This window comes from Panthera pardus, unplaced genomic scaffold, assembly GCF_024362965.1.
Source record: "Panthera pardus isolate Hobbes unplaced genomic scaffold, ASM2436296v1 HiC_scaffold_5, whole genome shotgun sequence".
Classification (NCBI taxonomy): domain Eukaryota; kingdom Metazoa; phylum Chordata; class Mammalia; order Carnivora; family Felidae; genus Panthera; species Panthera pardus.
In genome coordinates this window covers 4,365,820-4,391,057 of record NW_026526980.1, presented here as the reverse complement: position 1 = coordinate 4,391,057, position 25,238 = coordinate 4,365,820, and the positions used below count along the sequence as shown (strand labels likewise).

At 39.8% G+C, this 25,238-nt stretch overlaps 1 protein-coding gene across 3 annotated transcripts in view; it reads right to left on the bottom strand.

Annotated features, from left to right (window-relative positions):
* The window catches only part of ATF7IP2 (activating transcription factor 7 interacting protein 2), a 60,036-nt gene that overhangs the window by 2,833 nt on the left and 31,965 nt on the right, over positions 1 to 25,238 (bottom strand). For 2 of the 3 annotated variants that reach the window (XM_019468562.2, XM_019468563.2), the window contains exons 8-10: positions 18,110 to 18,183; positions 16,935 to 16,996; positions 16,197 to 16,266 (exon numbers count right to left, since the gene is read on the bottom strand). In XM_019468562.2, the coding sequence (XP_019324107.2) occupies positions 16,197 to 16,266; positions 16,935 to 16,996; positions 18,110 to 18,183 (206 nt within the window). The remainder of the gene's footprint in view (positions 1 to 16,196; positions 16,267 to 16,934; positions 16,997 to 18,109; positions 18,184 to 25,238) is intronic. The other variant, XM_019468564.2, reaches the window with a different exon arrangement.

Genomic DNA, 25,238 nt, shown 5'->3' with positions numbered 1-25,238 from the left:
TGTACAAATATTTTCTCTTCCTTATAACTGTCAAGCCATTTTTTCTCTAGCTTACTGTATTGTAAGAAAACAGTATATACGACATAGAACGCACAAACAGGTGTTGACTGTTTGTTATCAGTAAGGTTTCCAGTCAACGGTGGGTTGTTAGTAGTTACATTCTGGGGAGCCAACAGTCATATGCAGATTTTCTTTACTTTTTTCTTTTTTTTTTTCTTAGTTTATTTATTTTGAGAGAGCAAGAGAGCAAGTGTGAATGGGGGAGGGGCAGAGAGTGGGAGACAGAGAGTCTCAAGCAGGCTCCACAATGCCAGCGCAGAGCCTGATGCGGGCCTTTGAACTCTCGAACTGTGAGATTATGACCTGAGCCAAAATCAAGAGTTGGATGTATAACTGACTGAGCCACCTGGGTGCCCCTAGGCAGATTTTCTTTTCTTTTGTTTTCTTGATAAAAATGTTTAATGTTTATTTATTTTGAGTGAGAGAGAGAGAGAGAGAGAGAGAGGCAGGCAGAGAAAGGGGGATACAGAGGATCCGAAGTAGGTTCTGTGCTGACAGCAGAGAGCCTGATGTGGGGCTCGAACTCACAAACCATGAGGTCATGACCTGAGCCAAAGTTAGACGCTTAACTGAGTGAGTCACCCCACAGATGTTCAGCTGTGTGGAGGCTGGTGTCCCTATCCCCCACATTACCCAGGGTCAACCGTAAATTGTGGACTGTGGTAAGGGAGAGGGGAGGGAAAAGGGAGAAAAAGGAGAACAGAAGAGAGCTGGTGAAGGGAAGAAAAGGGTAAAACAGAGAAAATGTGAGCCTAAGGGAGAGACAGAAGGTTTTAGTTGGCCCAGGACAATGTTCTGAAATTGTATCCATGTAGTTGTATATAATAAGATTTTGCTTATTTAAAAAAAATTTTTTTTTTTACATTTATTTATTTTTGAGAAACAGAGTGAGACAAAGCATGAGCCGGGGAGGGGCAGAGAGAGATGGAGACACAGAATCCGAAGCAGGGTCCAGGCTCTGAGCAAGCGGGTCAGCACAGAGCCTGATGTGGGGCTCAAACCCACGAACTGTGAGATCATGACCTGAGCCGAAGTCGGAGGCTCAACCAACTGAGCCACCCAGGTGCCCCTATTTTTTTTTTTAAATAAGCTCCCAAAGTGGGGTTTGAACTCACAACCCTGTGATCAAGAGCCACGTGCACCACCGACGGAGCCAGCCAGATACCCCAACATTTTGTTCATATTTACTGTTGAGTAGCATTTAGCTGTATTATAGATATGCCGCGACCTGTTTCTCCATTTATCCACTGATGGACATTTGCACTGTTTCTAGTTTGGGGCTACATGCATAAAGTGGCCACAAACATACGTGTCAAGTCTTTGTGGATGTGGGTTTTCATTTCTCTTGGGACAATCAATACCTAAGATTAGAATAACGCGGTCACACGGTACGGGTGCAGTTGACCTACTGAACCGCCAGATCACTTCGAAAGTGGTTTTACCATTGTACATCCCTACCGCTACGGCCTGGGAATTCTAGGCTGTTCCACATCTGTGCCCACACTCTGTGTATTTTCAGTTGTTCTCCTCTGTAGCCATGTTGCGGCATCTCATTCCAGTCTGCACTGGCCTGGCGAGTGACGATGTCGAGGATGTTCTCTCGTGCCAGTCCACCATCCCCACAGCCTCTACAGTGAAGTGTCATCCGTTTGTTGGCGTTTAATTGGCTCTTTTTCTCCCAAGCATCTTAAGGGAGAAGCTTATCAGATTGCTCATTTTAGACTTTCCATTTTTTCCAATATAAACATTTAATGCTAGTAACTTCCCTCCAAGCACTGCTCTATCTGCTTCCCTCACATTTTGCTGTTTCAATTTTCATTCAGTTGAAAACATTTTCAAATTTCCCTTTTGACTGCTTTGACTCCTGGGTTATTTAGAAACGTGTTTGGTCTGCAAATACCTAGCGATTTTCCAGCGATCCCTGTTACTGATTGTGAATTTAATTCTGCCGTGTCAAAGAACATACCCTGCAGGACTACAGTCCTTTTAAATATACTGGGACTAGTTTTATGGTCCAGAACACAATCTATCCTATCGCATATCTCATATGCACTTAAAGAGAAGGTATATTCTGCCATGGTTGAGTTGAGCGTTCTACAAATGTCAGTTAGCTTAAGCTGGGTTGGTAGTGTTGCTCAGGTTTCTACATACCCTGTCAATTGCTGAGAATGGAGTGATGGAACCTCTAATTCTAATGGCTTATTTTTCTATTTGTCATCTCAGTCCTATAAGTTTTTGCATCAGGAATTCTGAAATGCTGTGATTAAGTACATACACATGTAGGTTTCCCAGGTCTTCCTGTTGAAATGACTGCTTTATCATTAGAGATAGTCTTCTTTACCCCTGGTAATATTCCTTGTTCTCAAGTCCATTTGATGGTAATACCGTCACCCCAGCTTTCTCACGACTAGCGTCTGTATGCTTTTGCATAGCTGTCTCCCTCCATCCTTTTAACCTCTCCATGTATTTGTATCTGAAGGGCATCATATAATTATCTTACAGTTGGATCTTGTTTTCTTATCCAGTCCAACAAGATCTGCTTGTGAATGTAGTATTTAGACCATGAACACTTATTCTAATTATCAGTATGGCTGGGTTTAACTCTACCACCTTGCCTTCTGTTCTCCGTTAGTTTCGTTTGCTCTTTGCATTTTTTGTGGCTTCTCTTAGATTATTTAAAAATTCCATTTTATCCTCACTATGGTCTATTAGCTATACTTGCACTTAAAAAAATTATCGCTCTAGGCATTACCATATGTATCTTCAATAACTTAGTCTGTTTTCAAGTAACATACGAATAAAACGTTAAGACCCTCACAAGAGCATACATCCATTCCTGTCTTATGCACCACTCTTGTCATATATTAACTTCCACATATATTAGAAACTCTACAACATGGTATTACATTCTTTCACATACAACACTTTCCATCTGCTATCATTTTCATTTTGCTAGAAGAACTTCCTTTATTTTTTTTTCTGCAAATTTTTATTTAAATTCTAGTTGCTTAACATAGTGTAATACTGGCTTTAGGGGTAGAATTTAGTGATTCATCGTTTACACGTAACACCCAGTGCTCGTCATTACAAATACCCTCCTTCATGCCCATCCCCCATCTCCCACCCCCCCCCCCCCATCAACCCTTAGTTTGTTCTCAATCATTAAGAGTCTCTTATGGTTTGCTTCCCTCTCTCTCTTTTCCCTTCTCATACGTTCATCGGTTTTCTTTCCTAAATTCCACGAGTGAAATCATATGGTATTTGACTTTCCCTGACTGACTTATTTCACTTAGCATAATATACTCTAGCTCCTTCCCTGCTGTTACCAATTATAAGATTTAATTCTTTCTGGTGGCTGGGTAATAATCCATTGTGTGTGGGTGTGTGTATGCATGTGTATTATCGTACACATACATACACAAACACCTTTAATCCATTCTTCAATTGATGGGACACTTTGGCTCTTTCCATAGTTTGGCTATTGTTGACAATGCTGCTAATAAACATCAGGGTGCATGCACCCCTTAGAACCTGTATTTTTATATCTTTTGGATAAATACTTAGTAGTGCAATTGGATTGTATGGCAGTTCCATTTTAAAATTGTTGAGGAACCTCCATATTGTTTTCCAGAGTGGCTGCACCAATTTGCATTCCCACCAACAGTGTTAAGAGGGTTCCCCTTTCTCCATATCTTCACCAACATCTGTTGTTTCCTGTGTTGTTAAATGTTAGCCATTCTGACAGGTGTGAGGTAGTTTCTCAATGTGGTTTTGATTTGTGTTTCTCTGATGATGAGTGATGTTGAGCATCTTTGCAGGTGTCTGTTAGCCATCTGGATGTCTTCTTTGGAAAACTGTCTATTCATGTCTTCTGCCCATTTCTTAACTGGGTTATTTTTGGGGTGTTGAATTTGGTAAGTTCTTTATAGATTTTGGATACTAACCCTGTATCAGATATGTCATTTGCAAATATCTTCTCCCATTCCTTAGGCTGCCTTTTAGTTTTGTTGATTGTCTCCTTTGCTGTGCAGTAGCCTTTTATCTTGATGAAGTCCCAATAGTTTATTTTTACTTTTGTTTTCCTCGCCTCTGCCGATGTGTCTAGTAAGAAGTTGCTACAGCAGAGGTCACAGAGGTTGCTACCTGTGTTTTCCTCTAGGATTTTGATGCTTTCCTGTCTCACATTTAGGTCGTTCATCCATTTTGAATTTATTTTTGTGTATGGTATAAGAAAGTGGTCCAATTTTCCCATTTGTTGAAGAGATGGTTTTTTTCCCATTGGCTATTCTTTTCTGCTTTGGTAAAGATTAGTTAACCATATAGTTGTGGGTCCATTTCTGAGTTTTCAATTCTCCATTGAAATGTTCCACTGATCTATGTGTCTCTGTTTGTGCCAGCACCATATTGTCTTGATGACTACAGCTTTGTAATATAGCTCGAAGTCTGGAATCGTGATGTCTCTACCTTTGCCTTTATTATTCAAGATTGCTTTGGCTGTTCAGGGTCTTTTGTGGTTCCACACAAATTTTAGGATTGTTTGTTCTATCTCTGTGAAGAATGCTGGTGGTATTTTGATAGGGATTGCATTAAATGTGTACATTGCTTTAGATCATGTAGATATTTTAACAATGTTGGTTCTTCCAGTCCATGAGCATGGATTTCCCCCCCCCCCCCCCCCCATTTCATTGTGTCCTCCTAAGTTTATTTTGTAAGTGCTCTTTGGTTTTCAGAGTATAGACCTTTTACCTCTTTGGTTAGGTTTATTCCTAGGTATCTTACTGGTTTTGGTGCAACTGTAAATGGGGTCGATTCCTTGATTTCTTTTTCTGCTGCTTCATTACTGGTGTATAGAGATGCAACAGATGTACAGAAGTACATCGATTTTATATCCTTCAACTTTGCTGAATTCATGTATTAGTTCTAGCAATTTTTCTGTTGGAGTCTTTCAGGTTTTCCACAGTAAGTATCATGTCTGCAGATAGCAGAACTCTGACTTCTTCCTTGCTGATTTGGATGCCTTTTATTTCTTTTTGTTGTCTGAGGCTAAGACTTCCAGTACTATGTTAAATGATAATGGTGAGAGTGGATATCCCTGTCTTGTTCCTGACTGCAGAGGAAAAACCTTATTTTTCCCCACTGAGGATATTGGCTGTGAATCTTTTGTATATGGCTTTTATGATGTTGAGGTATGTTCCATCTATACCTACTTTGTTGAGGGTTTTTATTAAGAATGGATGCTGTATTTTGTCAAATGCTTTTTCTGCATTTATTGAGACAGTCATATGGTTCTTATCCTTTTATTAATGTGGTATTATCACACTGATTGGTTTGTGAACATTGAACCACCCCTGCAACCTAGGAACAAATCCCACTTGGTTGTGGTGAATAATTCTTTTAATGTACTGTTGGATTCAATCTGCTAGCATCTTGTTGAGAATTTCTGGGTCCATGTTCATCAGGGATATTGGCCTGTAATTCTCCTTTTAGGTGGGGTCTTTGTCTGGTCTTGGGATATTATATTAATAACTCTTCTTTAAATGTCTGTTAGAATTCCCCTGGGAAGCCATCTGTCCCTGAACTTTTGTTTGTTGGGAGATTTTTTTTTTAATTTTTTTTAACGTTTATTTATTTTTGAGACAGAGAGAGACAGAGCATGAACAGGGGAGGGGCAGAGAGAGAGGGAGACACAGAATCGGAAGCAGGCTCCAGGCTCTGAGCCATCAGCCCAGAGCCCGACATGGGGCTCAAACTCGCGGACCGCGAGATCGTGACCTGAGCTGAAGTCGGATGCTTAACCGACTGAGCCACCCAGGCGCCCCTCCCTGTTGGGAGATTTTTAATTACAGATCCAATTTCTTTGCTGGCTATGGGCCTGCTTAAATTTTCTATTTCTTCCTGTTTCAGTTTTGGTAGTGTGTATGTTTCTAGGAATTTGTCAATTTCTTACACATTGCCCTGGTTTTTTTGGCAATTTTTCATAATATTTTCTTAAATTTTTTTTGTATTTCTGTATTTGTGGTGATATCTTTCATTTGTAATTTTATTTATTTGGATCTTTTCTCTTTTCTTTTTGATAAGTTTGGCTAGGAGTTTATCAATTTTATTCTTTCAAAGAGCCAGCTTAGTTTCATTGATCTGTTTGTTTGTTTCTATATCATTTATTTCTGCTCTAATCCTTGTTTTCTCCTTCTCCTGCTCACTCTATTTGCTGTTCCTTTTCTAGCTCCTTAAGGTTAGGTGGCATATTTGACTTTTCTTGCTTCTTGAGGTAAGCCTGTATTGCAATATTCTTCCCTCTTAGCAGAGCCTTTGCTGCATCCCAAAAGTTTTGCACTGTTGTGCTTTAATTTTCAAGCACGAGTGGGAGAGGGACAGAGAAAGAGGGAGAGTCCCAAGCAGGCTCTGTGCTATCAGATATCAGCACAGAGCCTGATGTGGGCCTTGAACTCACAAACCATGAGATCATGACCTGAACTGAAATCAAGAGTTGGATGCTTAACCAACTGAGCCACCCAGGTGCCCCAACCCATTTATTCTTTAGAATATTTTTTAATCTCCATGTATTGTGGTCTTTCCAAATTTTTTGTTGTGGTTGACTTCAAGTTTCATAGCACTGTGGTCTGAAAATATGCATGCATGATCTCAGTCTCTTTGTGCTTGTTGAGGGCTGATTTGTGATCTATTCTGGAGAATATTCTATATGCACTTGAAAAGTATGTGTATTCTGCCACTTTAGGATGAAATGTTCTGAATAAATCTGTTAAGTCCATCTGGCCCAATGTGCCAATCAAAGCCGCTGTTTCTTTGATTTTCTGTTTAGATGATTTGTCCATTGCTGTGAAAGTGGGTTGTTGAAGTCCCATACTATTATTGTGTTATTATCTGTGAGTTTCTTTATGTTTGTTATTAATTGATTTGTATATTTGGGGGCTTCCACTTGGGGGCATAAATATTTACAGTTGTTAGATTTTGTTTTTAATGTATTATATTTATTATTTATTTTTTCATTTAGTTTATTATTTATTTTAGAGAGACCACACACGTGTGAATGGGGGAGAGGGGCAGGGGAGGAAGGGAGGGAGAGGGAGAGGGAGAGGGAGAGAGAGAGAGAGAGAGAGAGAGAGAGAGAGAAAGGGAGGGAGGGAGAATCTTAAGCAGGCTCCATGCTCAACGCAGAGCCTAACGTGGAGCCTGGGATTATGATCAGAGCTGAAATTGAGTCGGATGGTCAAATGACTAAGCCACCCAGACGGCCCACAACTGTTAGATCACCTTGATGGACAGACCCCTTAATTATGATATAATGCCCTTCTTCATCTTTTCTTAAGTCTTTGGTTTAAAATTTAGTACTTCTGATATAAGTATGCCTACTCTGGCTTTATTTTGGCATCCATTAGCCATGATAGATGGTTCTCCATTCCTTTACTTTCAGTCTGCACATATGTTTAGGTCTAAAATGAGTCTCTTCAGGAAACCATCAAAACCTTAGAGGAGAAAGGAGGAAAAAACCTCTCTGACCTCAGCTGCAGCAATTTCTTACTTGACACATCTCCAAAGGCAAGGGAATTAAAAGCAAAAATGAACTATTGGGACCTCATGAAGATACAAAGCTTCTGCACTGCAAAGGAAACAATCAACAAAACTAAAAGGCAACCAATGGAATGGGAAAAAATATCTGCAAATGACATATCAGACAAAGGGCTAGTATCCAAAATCCATAAAGAACTCACCAAACTCCACACCCGAAAAACAAATAATCCAGTGAGGAAATGGGCAGAAGACATGAACAGACACTTTTCCAAAGAAGACATCCAGATGGCCAACAGGCACATGAAAAGATGCTCAACGTCACTCCTCATCAGGGAAATACAAATCAAAACCACACTGAGATACCACCTCACGCCAGTCCACAGTGTGGGGGTTCCTCAAAAAATTAAAAATAGATCTACCCTATGACCAGCAATAGCACTGCTAGGAATTTACCCAAGGGATACAGGAGTGCTGATGCATAGGGGCACTTGTATCCCAATGTTTATAGCAGCACTTTCAACAATAGCCAAATTATGGAAAGTGCCTAAATATCCATCAACTGATGAGTGGATAAAGAAATTGTGGTTTATATACACAATGGAATACTACTTGGCAATGAGAAAGAATGAAATATGGCCTTTTGTCACAATGAGGATGGAAATGGAGAGTGTTATGCTAAGTGAAATAAGTCATACAGAGAAAGACAGATACTATATGTTTTCACTCTTATGTGGATCCTCAGAAACTTCACAGAAGACCATGGGGAAGGGGAAGGAAAAAAAAAGTTAGAGAGGGAGACAGCCAAACCATAAGAGACTCTTAAAAACGGAGAATAAACTGAGGGTTGATGGGGGCTGGGAGGGAGGGGAGGGGAGGGTGGGTAATGGGCATTGAGGAAGTCACCTGTTGGGATTAGCACTGGGTGTTGTATGGAAACCAATTAAACAATAAATTTCATATTCAAAAAATAAATAAAATAAGTTTCTTGTAGGCAGCATATACAAGACTTGTTTTATTTATCCATTCTGATACTCTATGTCTTTTGACTGGAGCATTTAGTCAATTTACATTCAGAGTGGTACTGAAAACATAGGAATTTAGCGCCATTGTGTTATCTGTAAAGTTGGTGTTTCTGGTGATGTTCTCTGTTCCTTTTGGTCTTTTTTCCCTTCCCCACTCAGAGTCTGCCCCTTTAATATTTCTTGCAGGGCTGTTTTAGTGGTCATGAACTCCTTTAGTTTTTACTTGCACGGGAAACTCTCTCTCCTTCTATTCTGAATGACAGCCTTGCTGGATATGCAGCCTGACTGCACATTTTCCCCGTTCAGCATGTTGAACAAATCATTCCACTCCTTTCTGACCTGCCAAGTTTCTGTGGACAGATCTGATGTGACCCTGATTTATTTTCTCTTATAGGTTAAGGACATTTTCCCCCTTGCTACTTTCAGGATTCTTTCCTTGTCTATGTATTTTGTGAATTTGACTACGATATGCCTTGATGATGGCCAGCTTTTGCTGAATTTAATGGCAGTTCTCTGTGCTTCTTGGATTTTGAAGTCTGTTTCCTTATTAGGGAAGTTTTCAGCTATAATCTGGTTAAATAAACCCTCTCCTCCTTTTTCTTTCTCTTCTTCTTCTGGGACTCCTATGATATGAAAGTTTACACATTTAAGGAGTTGCTGTGTTCTCTAAATGTACAATTATGATCCAATACATTTTTTCCCTCTTTTTTTCCGCTTCATTATTTTTCATAATTTTATCTTCTATATCACTCATTTGTTCCTCTGCTTCATCCGTCCTCAGTGTCACTGCATCCATTAGGGTTTGCATCTCAATTACAGCATTTTTTATTTTGGCCTTTGACTAGTGTTTTGTTCTTTGATCTCTGCAGTAATGGATTCTCTAAGTGTCTTCTATGTTTTTCTCAAGCCCAGCTAGTATCCTTGTGATTACTGAATTCCTCCGTCTTGTCATTTTGTCTGGGCCACTGGTCTGTTTGTGTGTGTGATTGTTAGGAAAGTCTGTTGTATTCCTACTCTTGAGAATAATGGCTATTACGGGGGTAAAAAAAAAAAAAAAAAAAAAAAAAAAAAAAAAAAAAAAACAACACACTAGATCCTAAGTGTGTTTTGGTGTGCTTGTTAAAAGTAGTAGATCCATAAATAAATAAATAAATAAATAACGCAATATTTAAAAATAAATTTAAAAAAAATGAAGGTAAATCCTGGGTGTGCTTTGGTCTGCTTGTTAAAATAAGTTAGATCCAAAAAAAAAAAAAAAGGAAGCTAGGTCCAGTTTCCCCTAGAGCCAAAGCTTTGCAGCAGTCCAAGATCACTGACTTTGTGCATGGGGGGGGGGGGGGGGGGGTCCTGTGCTGGCCTCCCGGAGGTGGAGCCTGCTATGCTGATTCTCAGGTGAACTTGCCCTAATGGAGGTGCATCTCCCGGGGGGGGGGGGGGGGGGGTGGTGCTTGGTGTAAGCGGCTCTAGCCTCCACTGGATGGCACTGTTTTGCTCATTGAAGTCGGTCCGTGCTGATGGGTAGAGGTGGGGGGGACTGAGGCGTAGAGGGTGAGGGGGTGGGGATGGCACTGCCTTGCTCTCTCCTCCTAGGAGCTGGGAGTTTGTGCCCGCCGCCCTTCAGGACGCCCTCAGAGAAATGTGAACAATCACCTTTCTTGTGTGCCCCACTGCTGCCAAATCCCTGCCTTCACCCTGCCTGTGTCTGAGCTGTCCACCTGCCAGGCAGCACGGTACTGCTGTGTTCTATGTTGGGTGCGAGCCCGGGTTTCAAAACTCCAAACTCCAAGACGCAGACCCCCGCTGATCCTCTGGGGGAGGGTCTGGCCTTGCTTCTGCCTTTTGCTAGTCTGTCCCGGAAGAGCAGTCGCAGAACTGCACGGCGGTTCGGAGTTCACGGTAAACTGCACAACAAGGCTGGCACCAAGGTCTGCTGCCCCCAGCTGGTGTCTGCTCCTACGCTAGCAAACAGGGCAGCATGCTGGCGCCACCAGTTCTGTTTGTCCCCAGAGAGGCCATGCCACCACTCCCACACGTACTCCAAGCAGGGGAACCGTTTCTTCCTGTGCCACCCAAGGGATCCTCAGACCACGGTGCCTGCTCCCGGGTCTCCACCCTCCTTCCCCACCTGCTAAGCCCACCAGGCACGGCCACAGCGATGGCGCAGCCCTCTAAAACTTGAGACTTTGCGCTCCACTGCTTGTAATAACCTGCAGCAGTCAGCCTTTCTTCTTTTCCCGGCTGATGGTTTCAAGGAAGATTTTCTTCTTGTGCAATCCGCTGCAGGTTTTCTCTCTCTCTCTCTCTGTTGCTCCCTTCTCTGTGATCAGGGCTCCCTTCCGTTCGCAGCACCCACAGCTCTTTTCTCCCCTAAATCAAGTCTCTGCAGCTCCCCTTCCACAACATGGCTGTTTTCCTACTTTCAGTTGTGCAGTTTTCCTCCGTCAGGCCTCGGATCAATTTCCTGGGTATTCAGAATGATTTGATATTTATCTAGCTGTGTTCAAGAGAGGAGGCAAGTTTAGGGACCTCTACCCCTCCCAGAACTTCCTTTATTTTTAATCATGAAGGTTTACTGGCAACAAATGTTATCTTAAAAAGTCTTTTTATATATTTATTTTGAGAGAGAAAGAGCATGTGTGTGGGAGGGGGGAGAAGCAGAGCGAGAGGGAATCTGAAGCAGGCTCGTCTCCACCAGTAGCACAGAGCCCAATGCGAGGCTCGAATTCACGAACCATGAGAATGCATGAACCTGAGCTGAAACCAAGAGTCGAATCCTTAACTGAGTGAACCACCCACACATTCCTATCTAAAAAAGTCTCAATTTTGCTTTCACTTTTGAAAGATATACTTGGTAAGGATTTTTCCCCCCGGCCTTTTAATGATGTCATTTGACTGTCTTTTGGTTTGCACAGTTCCAAATGAGAAAACTGAATTCTTCGTTCTTCTCTCTATATTTTATGATACATTTTTTTTTCTTAAAAACAATTTTTGGTTTTTTTTCTGATTGCTTTTAAGATTTTTTTCTCTTTATCCCTGGTTTTCAGGAATTGATTATGAGGTACCTTGATATGGTTTTCTTTGTATTTATCCTCCTTGGAATTTACTGAAGTTCTTAATTATGTGGGTTTGTGCTTTTCATTAAATTTAGAAAACTTCTGACCATACATGTATGTAGGTCCACTTGGTATTATCCCACAGCTCATTAAAAAACTCTTACTCCTTTTTTCCCCAGCCTTTTTTCTTTTCTCTTTTTAATCTTCCTTTAATTTGGATAGTTTCTTTCTAAGCTATTTGGTCAGGTACTATTTCTTCCAATTTACCAATTTGTGTTCCTTCTTCTGTGTTTAATATGCTGGTTTTTTCCAGTCACTGAATTTTGTTTTCTAATTTGGTTCTATTTTATATATTTTCTTTCTCTTATTATGTTCCTGTGTACTTTTTATCTTTGAGCATATTTCTTTTTTCTTTTTTCAATTTAAATTCTTTATGTAATCCCCCAATTTGGAGCTCAAACTCCAGATCAAGAGCCAGGTGCCCCAGTTTGAGCATATTTATATCACATCTTTCAAAGTCCCTCTCTGTTAATTTTGTCATCTCTGTCATTTCTAAGTTTGTTTCAAATAGATTGATTTTTCTCTTGGTTATGGATTCAATTTTTTAAAGAAAAATTTTTTTAACATTTATTCATTTTTGAGAGAGAGATGGAGCATGAGCGGGGGAGGGGCAGAGAGAGAGGGAGACACAGAATCTGAAGCAGCTCCAGGCTCTGAGCTGTCAGCACAGGGCCTGACGTGGGGCTTGAACTCACGGACCATGAGATCATGACCTGAGCTGAAGTCGGACGTTCAACCGACTGAGCCACCCAGGCGCCCCTGGATTCCAATTTTTTTTTTTTTTATCTTTGTATCTCTAGTGACTTTTAAATTGGATAATGGATATTATAAAATGTAAATGGCTGTATGTCGAATTCTATTCTCTCTCATTTTAAACAGAACACAGTGAGCTTTGTGTGGTAAGCCATCAAGTTACATGTAGTTCAGCTTGATCCTTTCGAAGTTTGTTTTTAGATTTTATTAGGGTAAGGCTACAGTTGGCTTTGCTCTAAGATGAGTTTACACCCAGATATTCAGAAGACTCTGCCACGATAGCTGGTCAAAATGGAAACATTTCCTACCTGTGAGCATAAAGCTCTTTGGTCATTCTTTGCCCAGATGTATTGAGTTTCACTCTACCCATGTGTGGCTTAATACTTCAGTAAGGACTCAAGAGGATTCTATGCTAACCTCCTGGGGCTCTTTCTCTGAGTGGCTTCCTGATTCTGATACTATAGTCTTCCCCTTCTCTCCAGCTGCCTTAGCCTCTCTGGAGGCCAATCTCTGTCTCCTCACCTCAGCAAGACAGACATTCTCTGCTTGGGAGCTCCTACCGTGTACCACAGTCTAGGAAGGGAGTTGGGACGATCTGTACAGCTCATCTCATTCACTGCCTTCTCTCAGGGGTTGTAGTTCCTATCCTGCAATATCTGAAAAGGTTTTTAAAAATTACATCTTGTTTAGTTTAGTGTGTTTATGGCAGAAAAGGGAAGTCTGGGATCATTTACTCACATCACTACTCTCTACACATACATTTGTAACTTTTTTCTCTTGTTATATTACTAACACGTTTTCATCAACACATGTACTTCTTCTACAGCATTATTTTTAATGGCTGAATACTGCTGCACCATATAAATGTGTGCAATCAATCCTATATTTCTAGGAATTTAAGGGTTTCCAAAGTTTTATCACAAATAGCACTGTGATGAACATTTTCAAAGAATTTGGGGGTCAAAAGGCTTCCATATTTGTAAAGTTTTTGACATTGATAAAAATGTCATCCAGAAAGATTCACACTCCCATTCACAGTGTGCAAAATTATATTTCCTTTAAAACTCTTTAGTGGAAAATCTGCCGCACTAATTGAACATTTTGGTGGGAAAGTAAACTATGTGATAAACATTGTGCTAAAAGGATGGGAACTTACAGATTAATAAAGACACGGATGCTGTAGAAAAGAAGTTCAGGTGCTTTCAGGAAGACATATGTAAAGAAATGATTACAGAACGGTGTAATCAAGCTATAATATGGGCGTGCGCTACATACCAATGGTAAGGAGAACCTGGAAGGAACAGTGTAGCCAAAGTGTCTAAACTGAATATGAAAGGATGAAGAGTGGGGACATCACACAAGCCTAGGGAGGCCCAGAGGGGAGAGGCGTCCCGACAAAGGGAACCGCACACGTGGAGGTGGTGAGGAGAGGAAGCAGCCCTCCCTGTTGAGAGGCGATTAAGGCACAGCTAAGGGATTTGTAGAACATAAGCTAGAAAAGTTTGCAGGGTCTACGTCATTAAGGATTCTGTCGTGCTAAGGAGTTTTGATTTGTACACACAGGTGTGTACATAGGAAGCAGTATTGCAGTGACAGCTTGCAAGAGTCACCAGAAGCACTAAGTTTAGGGCAGAAACATTACTTACTAGGTCATGACAGAAGACCAGGCTAAAGGTGATGGAATTCTGAAATAAGAAAATACATGGACCAGGCCGGTTGGCTTTTCAGGAGACAGAACTGATGGGCTTGAAAAGTGACGAGACCGTGGAATGAGGCAGATCTAAGCGTCAAAAGTGTTTCCTTTTGTCTAGGAAAACTGTCTAGCTTGGAAAATGGAGTGAGCTGGTGATACCATTCATCAAGACTGGGAATACAGGAGACAGTCTAGGTTTGACCTGAGAAACGAACCTTTATTGAGAAGTGGATATTCTACAAGATAAACAGACTCATGTTATCATGGGTCAACAGCATGAATTAACATGATCTCTCTGTCCAACTGCTAGATTTCAGACTAAAGCCCCCCAAGCTAGAGGTCTGATTTATCTTCTTAAGCAGTGACGAATCTGTGTTCCTACTTTTTATTTTATTGTGTCTCAAATCCTGTACTTTGGGGAATAAGCTGAGGGACTCCCTGAGCCTGCACTGATGAGTTAACAAGGCAGAAAGAATTACAAAGCCATAGGATGCTCACACCCAAGTATGGGTAAACAAGATTAGGTGAATAAGGATAGAGAAGGGGGGCAAAGGTCCCCAGAATAGAGGAGGGGGCAAAGGCCCCCAATACAAAGGTATATGAGGTAAGCAAGATAAGGTATTCAGGGCAAAAGGGCTCCCCAATTTAGTACTATAGCAGAAAGCTGCTTTCACAGGAAGGAAGAACCAAATTAGGTAAACAGGTAAATAGGGCTACAGACCTCTGTGCTGTGGGTGAAGCTGCCCAGAGTGGAGCTGATTAACAAAAGAAAGGTGTCTTGTTAACCCTGAGGTTATGTGCTCTGTCTTATCCTCTAGGCTAGCGAAGATAAACAGACACAGGGCCTCCTGTCTGCCCTTAACAACCATCTACCCATCTGCCTGGTGTCAGGATTTTGTTTTGTTATTAACCCAAACCCCTAAACCCCTTCAAGACCCCCTTTCCCTCACGTCCATGAGTTACTGTTCACAGTTTCATTGCCTCTTTGTGCACGTCCATTACCATGTTTGTAAGCCTTCTGATCCTAATAAAAATGGAGCAAGGACCCTTAATCGGGGCTCTTTTCCCGGATATTAGCCATCTCTCGCTTTTAATCCTGTGTCCGCTCTCTTGCTGGTCAAGAGAGAACTTTAGACTTAGAGTCTACGGCACTGTACCATGTAGTTTAGAAACAATTTGTAATCTGAATTAACAACCAACTGATTATTATAGATTCCAACTCATTTTCAGATTTATATTTGTAATTTTCATCACTAAACTGGAAATTGAAGGGTTTCTTAATTCTATCATGAGGTACCTGGAGATTTCAATGGTTCCAACCTTTGTTTGGGTCCACAGTTGAAAGGGGAGAAGGAGTTAGACTATATATTTCCTATGCTAATCTCCATTTTTAAATATTACACCATTTTACTATTGCTAATAAGTAATATTTCAAGAGTTTATCAAGAGTTTCAAAAACATTCAAGTGCAGTTATTAAGGCTGAAACTCTATAACTCATTACTAGTCCCAGATGACTATATTTTACTTCTTTCTCTTCAACTCTGAGAAAGAGGGCGCTGTTCCTCTTCCCTTTCATGTTATGCCCTAGCTTCCTCTCACAGTGCTAATGTTATAGTTAAAGAAAAAAGGTGTGTACCAGAGAAGAGATTCATAATAGCCCCAAACAACCCAATGTCTTTCAGTGAGTGAATACAAACTATTTTATACATCTATACCACAGAATATTACTCAGCAGCAAAAGGGAATACTACTGATACACAACTCTGGTGACCCTCTGAGGGAATTATGTTAAGTAAGGAAAAGAAGCCAATCTCAAAAAGATACACGCATATCATCACAGAACACCCACAGATGGTTGTGTCATTGGACTGTGGTGACCATCACGTGAATCTCTACATGATAAAACTGCACAGAACTACACACACACATATACTAACACACTGAAACAAACTTTATAAATGTGTCAAATGCTTTCTGAATTGTTACCTTCCATCGTACTTAAGAAGGAAAGACAACTCCTTTACCTGCGTTGCGGTTTGATCGGGCTTCTTTTGTCAGATCGATCACAGAATCAAATTTCTTTTTCTCTGTGGCCTGAAAAGTTGTTGTTAAACAAGATTTTGCCTCCATAACAGAACATATTTTTAAAAAAATAAAACACAAATTTTAAATTACCATTTAGAAGATAGAACATCCTATAAGTCCTTAAGGTTTAATTTAATTCTATGAGGGAGAAGCTCAGGAAATACTACATGGTTTTTCACAATATGACTAAGCAAAGTCTGAGTTAATTTGGTAAGTATGGTTTTGAAATATGTTTATCATTAAGTGTTTGCTTTTATTTTTTTAAATTTTTTCTCTCTCTTAATGTTTATTTTGGACAGAGAAGAGTGCCTGTGCCTGGGTGCATGAGAATAGAAGGGGCAGAGACAGAAGGAGACAGAGGATCTGATGTGGGCTTTGTGCTGACAGCAGAGAGCCTGATCCCAATGCAGGGCTTGAACTCATGAACTGTGAGATCACAACCTGAGCCAAAGTTGAATGTGTAATCGACTGAGCCACTCAAGTGCCCTGTTTGCTTTTTAATGTTTAAGCTAGACTGGACCATGGGTATGCCAAGTAGTCAGACATTAATTTCACAGAGAATGAATCTCCCGAAGAATGAATAACAAAACTAAGTCATCCAACATGTAGCAACACTCAAGTTCACAGAACTAACATATTCAAATAAACAGCACTCAGAAACAATATTTATTACCTACCTGAAATTCTGTTTCAGCATTTGGTAGACTGTTAGAATTTCCTGATGTAGGTTTTCCAGTATCTGAAAGACAATTATTAAAATACCAACATTTGACAAGTTTATTAAGCAATTAAATATTTATGAACTTTTTAATATATACAAATGCTAAAACACAATAATGAGGATCCTAATTAACCATTTACCAAGTATGGGTACATAGCCACAAAAAGTAATTCAATGGACATACCTATTCCAAAGACCAAGGAACAGTGCAAACAAAAAATCTAATTTTTGTTCAAAAGATTTTGTTCTTCTGTGACTTTACAACTGTATTAGTGACCCTTTTTTGAAAATCCATCTGTAAATTAACATAGCATTTGAGGAAAGACGCACATTTTTTATTCACAGTATTTCTAAACTAGACTACTGGAGAGGGCTGAAGAGCATTCGATCCGGAACCAGTAGAAAATCTCAGATCAATGCTTAATATCCCTTGTAACTATCTGATTCACAATCTTAACAGTCCAAACCCTGGGGGCAATTCAGGAGATACATAAGTGGAGGCAAAGCTTTCTGAAATCAAGATGCAAATACTCTAAAATAGTAAAATGTGAAAAGGAAATGGATAATTTTGAATGAGAACTTCTAGGCCAACAAGAAAGCCATTTTAAAAGAGACAAACTTTAGAAATCTTAGGTTAAAGTTTTTAAGTAAGTGAAATAAGACAGAAACTCTAAAGAACAACAAAGTATTCTCAAAGAAAGTAAAAGTTAAAACATCAAAGATGCAAAACAACAGCCAGACTTTAAATCTTAAGTGGACTGTAAGGTAACTTAAAAGACAAAACAAAAAGACAAACAAAAAACAAATCTGTTCCCCCAACACAGGCCAGAGCAAACATGGAAAAATAATGTATACGAAAGGGTAAGTAGTTTCAAAACTCAAAAAGCCATTAAACACAATAAACAAAAGACCATAAATTGATAAACACGAGTTTAAAAAGAAACCTCAGTTATATCAAGGAATCGTTTACTTATTCAGATATAAATTAAAACACAGACATAAATTAAAACACTTTTGGAACCAGAATTAAAATATTTATTTATTGAAAGATAATATTCAATTCTCTATTAGAAAAAAACTGATTTGAGGTTTTCTAATTTGATAGATGATATTTTAATCAACTTCAGATACCTGTTGGATTTGATGTAATTGGAGCTGTCAAATTAGGACTTTCCACAGAAATCAACATAACATCATCATTGTTACTAAAATGATAAAGAAAATTAAAAACAAAAATAAACTAAACATGCATTATTAGGCTGAAACATGCAATCAGTGGTTAGAATTCTGACTTAACATTTCATAACTGACACGTTTTAATCTAACAATTGTGGGCAGAGGGAGAGAGATGATAAGTATACAATATACATAAGTGTTCAACACATACAAGTCACTCTAACATGTATACTTGCCTTCATGAAAATTAAAAGTATAACTGAAAGAAACCCATTAAGACACTTAGACTCTTCCAGATACAGGACTATAACAAACAAAGCTATAACAAATTAGTTCTGCTACGATTCTACATTGTATCACTATAGTAGAAATAGTTACCATACATTTACTAAACTAAACAAAGTCGGTAAATGATGCTGATTGCGGTTACAGAATATCCTGAGTCAGAAGATTGTCTTCAGCTCCCATTTGACCCGGACTCCTTTCATGAGTTTATATTATTTTTTAAAGTTTATTTATTTGAGAGAGAGGAAGGAAGAGAGAGAGAGGGAGAAGGAGAGAGAGAGAGAGAGAGAGAGAGAGAGAGAGAGAGAGAGAGAGAGAGAATGAATGGGGGAGGAGGAGAGAGCGAGGGAGAGAGAATCCCAAGCAGGCTCTGGGCTGTCAGCAAAGAGCTCAATCTCATGAACCACGAGCTGAAATCAAGAGTTGGATGCTTAACCCACTGAGCCATCCAGGTGCCCTGAAATAAGAGAGGCCTAAACATAATTCCGTCTTTCCTTTTTTTTAAAGTAGGCTCCACCCTGGGTATGGGTTCCCACAGGCCTTAAACTCACAACCCTGAGATCAAGACCTGAGCTCAGATCAAGAGTCAGACATTCAACCGACTGAGCCACCCAGGTGCCCCTACTACTTTCGTGAGTTTGATATTTAAAATCAGAATATTTAATGAAATCTTGACAAAAATTTCATTGAGCCCATAAAATTGTTAGATGAATTTTCTATGCACAGAGTTACACCACTTTCTAAATTAAAAAAAAAAAAAATTAATGTTTATTTGAGAGAGACAGAGTGTGAGCAGGGGAGGGGCAAAGAGAAGGAGACACAGAATCCAAAGCAGGCTCCAGGCTCCAAGCTGTCAGCATAGAGCCCGATGTGGGGCTCAAACTCACAAACCGTGAGATCCTCACCAGAGCCAAAGTCAGATGCTTAACTGACTGAGCCACCCAGGCGCCCCGACACCACTTACTTATAGATGTTTTAAATTTGAGCTTTTGTATTTAGGTCTATGATCCATTTCAAATTATTTTTGTATATGGTGTAAGCTAAGAGTGGAGGTTCACTTTTCCCCTCTGGTTATTCCTGCAACAGTTGTTGAAAAGACTATCTTTTTTCCAACAAATTACTTTGGGAATTTTTGTTGAAAACCACTGGATCATATGCATATTCTCTAACCTGTCCACCGATTTGTAGGTCTATCCTAAACACCACCACGTAAGTGCTGTCTTAATGACTATAACTTTATAAAAGTCTTTTTTTTTTTAATGTTTATTTTTGAGAGAGGGAGAGAGACAGAGCGTGAGTGGGGGAGGGGCAGAGAGAGAGGGAGACACAGAATCTGAAGCAGGCTCCAGGCTCTGAGCTTTGAGCACAGTGCCCGACGCAAGGCTCAAACTCACAGACCTTGAGATCATGACCCGAGTCGAAGTCGGACACTTAACCGACTGTGCCACCTAAGTGCTCCCACTTTATAAAAGTCTTAAGCTTAGGTAGTGCATGCCTTTCAACTTTGTTCTTCTAACACTGCTTTCATCTTGTAGATCTTTTGCATTTTATGTAAGTTTTCAATCAGCTTGTTACTATCTATAAAAAAAAAAAAAGGCCACCAGGATTTTGATTGAGACTCCACTAAACGTATAGAACAGTTTGGGTGAAGTGACATTAATAATGAATTTTCTGATTTGTAAACATGACGTAGCTCACCCTATATTTAGGTCTCCTTTAATTTCAGCAATTTCTTGTACTTTTAAAAACTAACAGATGAGTTTTTTAAGAGCAGCTTTAGGTTTTTAGCAAAATTAAGTGGAAGGTCCAGAGAGTTCCCATGTACTTATTGTCCCTAACCAACCTCTCGCCCACAACTTCCCCATCAAAATCCTATATCACGGTGGTATGCTTGTTACAGATGATGAACCTATACTGACACATCATTATCATTGTCAAAGTCCACACTCTACAATCGGGTTCACTCTTCGTGGTGAAAATTCCATGAGTTTTGACAAATGTAAAATGATATATATCCACCATTATAGAACCATAGACCATAGTGTCACTGCCCTAAAAGTCCCTGTGCTTCACCTATTCTTTTCTCCTCACTAACTCACTGGTGGCATTTGATCCTTTTAGTGTCTCCATAGTTTTGTCTCTTCTAGAATGTCATGTAGTTAGCATCACAGTATATACAGCCTTCTCAAATTGACTTCTTTCATTTAGCAATATGCATTTAAGTTTTTTCTGGATCTTTTCATAGTTGGAGAGCTCATTTCTTCTTGAGTATCGTGTAATATTCCATTGTCTTGAATGTATCGGTTTATTTATATAATGAAGGACATCTTGGTTGCTTCCAAGTTTTGGCAGTGACGAATAAAATTACATTTTATATGATTCTATTTTCTCTCCTTTCTTAGCCTATCAGTTATACTTCTTTTTTAGATGGTTCCCTTAGAGTCTATAGGTTTACAACGAATCCAAGACTACTGGCAAATAACACTATGCTGCTTCACAAGTAGGGCAAGTACCTCCCAATAACAAAATATTCCTAATCTCTCCTGCCTTTTCCATGTATCATTGCTATCGTTCATTTCATTTAAACAAACACACACATACATAAATACACTGTTGCCATTGCTTCCAACAAACTCTTGTCAAATCACTTAATAAGATGAATAAAAGCTTGCGCTCTACCTTTGCTTATTACGTCTCTGACAATCTTCTTTTCTTTCTGTAGATCTGCTTATCTGATTTATTTTCCTTCTCTGTAAAGAATTTTTAACATTTCTTGCAAGGCAGGTCTACAGGCAACAAGCACACTAAACTTTTGTTTGTCTGAGAAAGTTTGTATTTCTCCTTTGATTCTGAAGGAGAATGTCACAGAGTACAGAATTTTAAGTTGGTGGTTTTTTGTTCTCTCAACATTTCACTCCACCCTCTTCGTGCTTACATCATTTCTAAGGAGAAGTTGGAGGTAATTCTTATCTTTGCTCAACTATGGGTAAGGTGTTTTTTTTCCTCTGGCTTTTTTCAAGACTTTATCTTTGATTTTCGGAATTTTAAAAATCGTATGCCCAAATGTAGGTTTTTTTGTTTTGTTTTGTTTTTTTAAATATTTATCCTGCTTGGTGTTTTCTGAGATTGCTGGTTCTGTGACTTGGTATCTAACATTAATTTGGTAGAAATTCTTCGTCATGATTGCTTGAAATACTACTTTTACTCCTTCTATCAGCCTCCTCCCCTTTTCTATCCTTCTGGTGTTCCCATTTTGCTTATGTGCCTTCGTTTGTAGTTGTCCCAACTTCTTGGAGATTTCTGTTGTCTTTTTCTCTTTGCTTTTCTGTTTTCAAGCTTCTATTGTCATTCTCAAGCTCAGTGAAGCTTTCCTCAGCGATGTCTATTCTAATAAGCCCATCAAAGGCATTCTTGTTGCTGTTTGGATCTCAAGCACTTCTTTTTCATAAAATTTCCGGTTCTCTGCTTGCATTATCTACCTGTTCTTGCATTTTTTTCTACCCTTTTTTTTCATTAAAGCCCTTAGCAAAGTGGTAATTTTTCAAAATTCCTAGTCTGATAATTTGAACATTTCTGACTCTGCTTCTGATGCTTGTTTAAGTCTCTTCAAATCGTGTTTCTTGCCTTTTAGTATGTCTTGTGATATTCTGTTGTTGTTGAAAGGGGGACATGATATACTGGGTGAAAGGAACTATGATAAAAAGGTCATTGGTAATGCATTAATAAGACGGGGTAGGGAGGGGAAGCTTCTACTGGTCCTGTGATTAGCTCTCAGCTTTTAAGTAAGCCTGTGCCCTTGGAGTGTGGACTTCACCAGTGCTTCTCAGTCCCCGACACCGTTCAGGCGGGACAGGATGGCTGGAGCAGGTGGAGTTGCATATTTACTTCCTCCAGATGGAAGGCCAGAGGGAGCAGGAACTGGACATTTCCTTTCCTCCAGGTAGGTTAAGTTCTGGTAACAGTTTCTCTCTAGGACAGGCCTTGTTAAGAACACAGTGCTCTGGTGTACTTTAGAAGCTTCCTTTCACTACCCGCCTCTATAAGCACGAGGGGATTTCTCTCCAGTATTCACCGTGAGGCCCTGGCAAAGCCCCACCTGGAGTTGCTAACTCTTGATTTGTCTACACTGAGCCTCCAGCAATTACAGTTTAGGTTTTCCTACCCTGGGACTGGTTCCCACGGAGTCTTCTGCTCTCGTTCCTGGATGTCGTGATGACTATTTCTGCCTGTTGTCCTCTCCATTGGGGGGGTGGGGGGAGAACGTTGCTCTGTGACCTTACTTCTTCTCTAGTGGTTCTAAGAAGAGCTGTTGATTTTTCAATTTGTTCAGCTTTTTTACCTGTCGTTAGAATGGAGTGACGACTCCCTGCATGCTGGATCACAAACCTGGTATCTACTTTGTAGTTTTGAAATTAGGTCTTACAGATATTTTAGTAATCTTAGCCCTATGTATATCATATTCTTTGACATTATTGTAAATAGGATGGATTTGAAATTTGAAATTCCAACTATCTGTGGCCTGTATGCAGAAACACTGTATTAAACAGGACTTATATAACATATATACACACATATACATACACACACACACACCATGTAATATAGAGGAACAGTATACTATATACACGCATATATACCCTATATGGAAACACAGAAAAATACTTTACATTACCCACATATTTACAATATCCAGCACTCTGCATCTCTTTACCTTTGCATAGATCCACATTTCCATTTGGTTTTGTTTTCCTTCTGCCTACAGAACTTCCTTTAACATTTCTTGCAGTGCAGGTCTGCTGCTGATATATTCTCCACCCCCCTATATTCACCTTTTTTTCGTGGGAAAATGTCTGTTTCCCCCTACATGTCTGAAAGGTATTTTCACAGGAGTATAAAAATTCTAATGGGTCATTTTTCTTTCAATGCTTTAGAGATGTCTTCATTCCAATGCTTTAGAAATGCCTTCTAGTTTGCATAGTGCACAGCAAGAAGTCTCCTTATCTTACTTTTTTTGTTCCTTTCTATGTAAGGAGTCTTTTCTTTCTGGCTGCTTTTAAGATCTTGTCACTGGGGCGCCTGGATGGCTCATTTGGTTGAGTGTCCAACTCTTGATTTCAGCTCAGGTCATGATCTTTCAGGTTCCTGGGATCGAGCCCTGTATAGGGCTCTGTGCTGACGGTGCGGAGCCTGCGTGGGATTCTCTGTCTCCCTCTCTCTGCCCCTCTCCCCGCCTGCATACACTCTCTTTCTCTCTCACACAATAAAGTGTATATGTTCCAAAGGTCTCTGATGCTCTGTTCATTTTTTTCTTTGTTAGTCTTTTACCTCCTCATGCTTTTGTCTGAACAGTTTCTAGTACTATTCCACTGTTTTTTAAATGAGTAATTATCTCTTCTGTTCTTAATCCTAATCAGTGTACTCTGCATTTACTGTGTTTTTCACCTCTAGAAGTTCAACTTGGGTGTTTTTGTTGTTGTTTTTTACATCCTCCATCTTCCTTTCTATCGTAGGACATGAACGCTATACAGGTTAATAGCTGTTTCATGTTGTGGTTGTCCATCAAACATACTGTTTCCAGGTCTGTTTCTATCATTTCAGTTTTCTCCTTGCTATGAATTATATTTTTGGCTACTTTGCATCCCCGTTAAAGGTGCCAGACATTGTAAAATTTACACTGTCGAGTGATGGATGACATTTCATTCTTTCAAAGAATGCTGGACTTGATTCCGGCATGCAGTTAAATACTCAGGATTAGTTTCATCCTTGGTGTCCTTTTTTTTGGGGAGTAGGTCCACTGCAGTTTTGAGGATGAAGCCAGCCCCACTATAGCATGCCCACCTCAAGACTCTACCTGGTGTTCATACTTTAAGTTTCTTCATTGTAGCCAGAGGGAAAGCAAAATGTTCCTACCCTGTACAATACCCAAGAAATGTTTGGTCTTCTTCTTTTCAGTGGTTCTTTTCCCAGCCCCTTGAAGTTTCATCCTTTGCACGTAAAGATCTGTATTCAAACAATAACTCAAGAGGGTGCCTTTGCAAGTCATCAGACCTCTATCTTTACACAGTTTCTTTTCATCACTGTTCTGCCTCACAATTCTAGCCAACTCAGACTTCCAAGTCTCTGATCTAAATGTAGCAAGATCTCAGGTGTACCTGGGTGGCTCGGTAGGTTAAACATTGGGTTCTTGGTTTCAGCTCAGGTCACAATCTCACAATCTGTGACCTGAGCCCCATGTTGGGCTCTGTGCTGACAGCGTGGAACCTGCTTGGGATGCTTTCTCTCTCCCCCTCTGTCCCTCCCCTGCTCACTCTCTCTCTCTCAAAATAGACAATAAACATGTAAAAATAAATAAATAAATGTAGCAAGACCTGTAGGCTGTTTGGGCTCTTCCTGCCCCTGTCTTTCAACCTGCGAAATGCCTCTGGGCAGTAAGCTTGAACACTGTAGGGTACAGTTCAGGTGCTTCCCTTTCCCCAGGGAACACAGTCTTATGCTCCCTGTTGAACATTTCTGAACACAATTCTTCTTCTTTTTTAGTTTGGTTTTCTGTTTGTTGACAATCAAAGAACAATTCCTGTAGTAATTAATACTTCATGGACAGAAGTGAACATTTCCTACATGCTCCCTTTAGTTTTGTGAAATCAACTGGTTTAAATGCACATTTTAAAGCAGATTTAATTCAATAATTTTTCCCCAAATTTATCAATAAGAGAGTCTAATAGCCATCATTTCTAAGTTCAGTAAATAAAAACAAATGTTTAGATCGAAATTTGATTAAGAACATTTTAATCTTCTATCC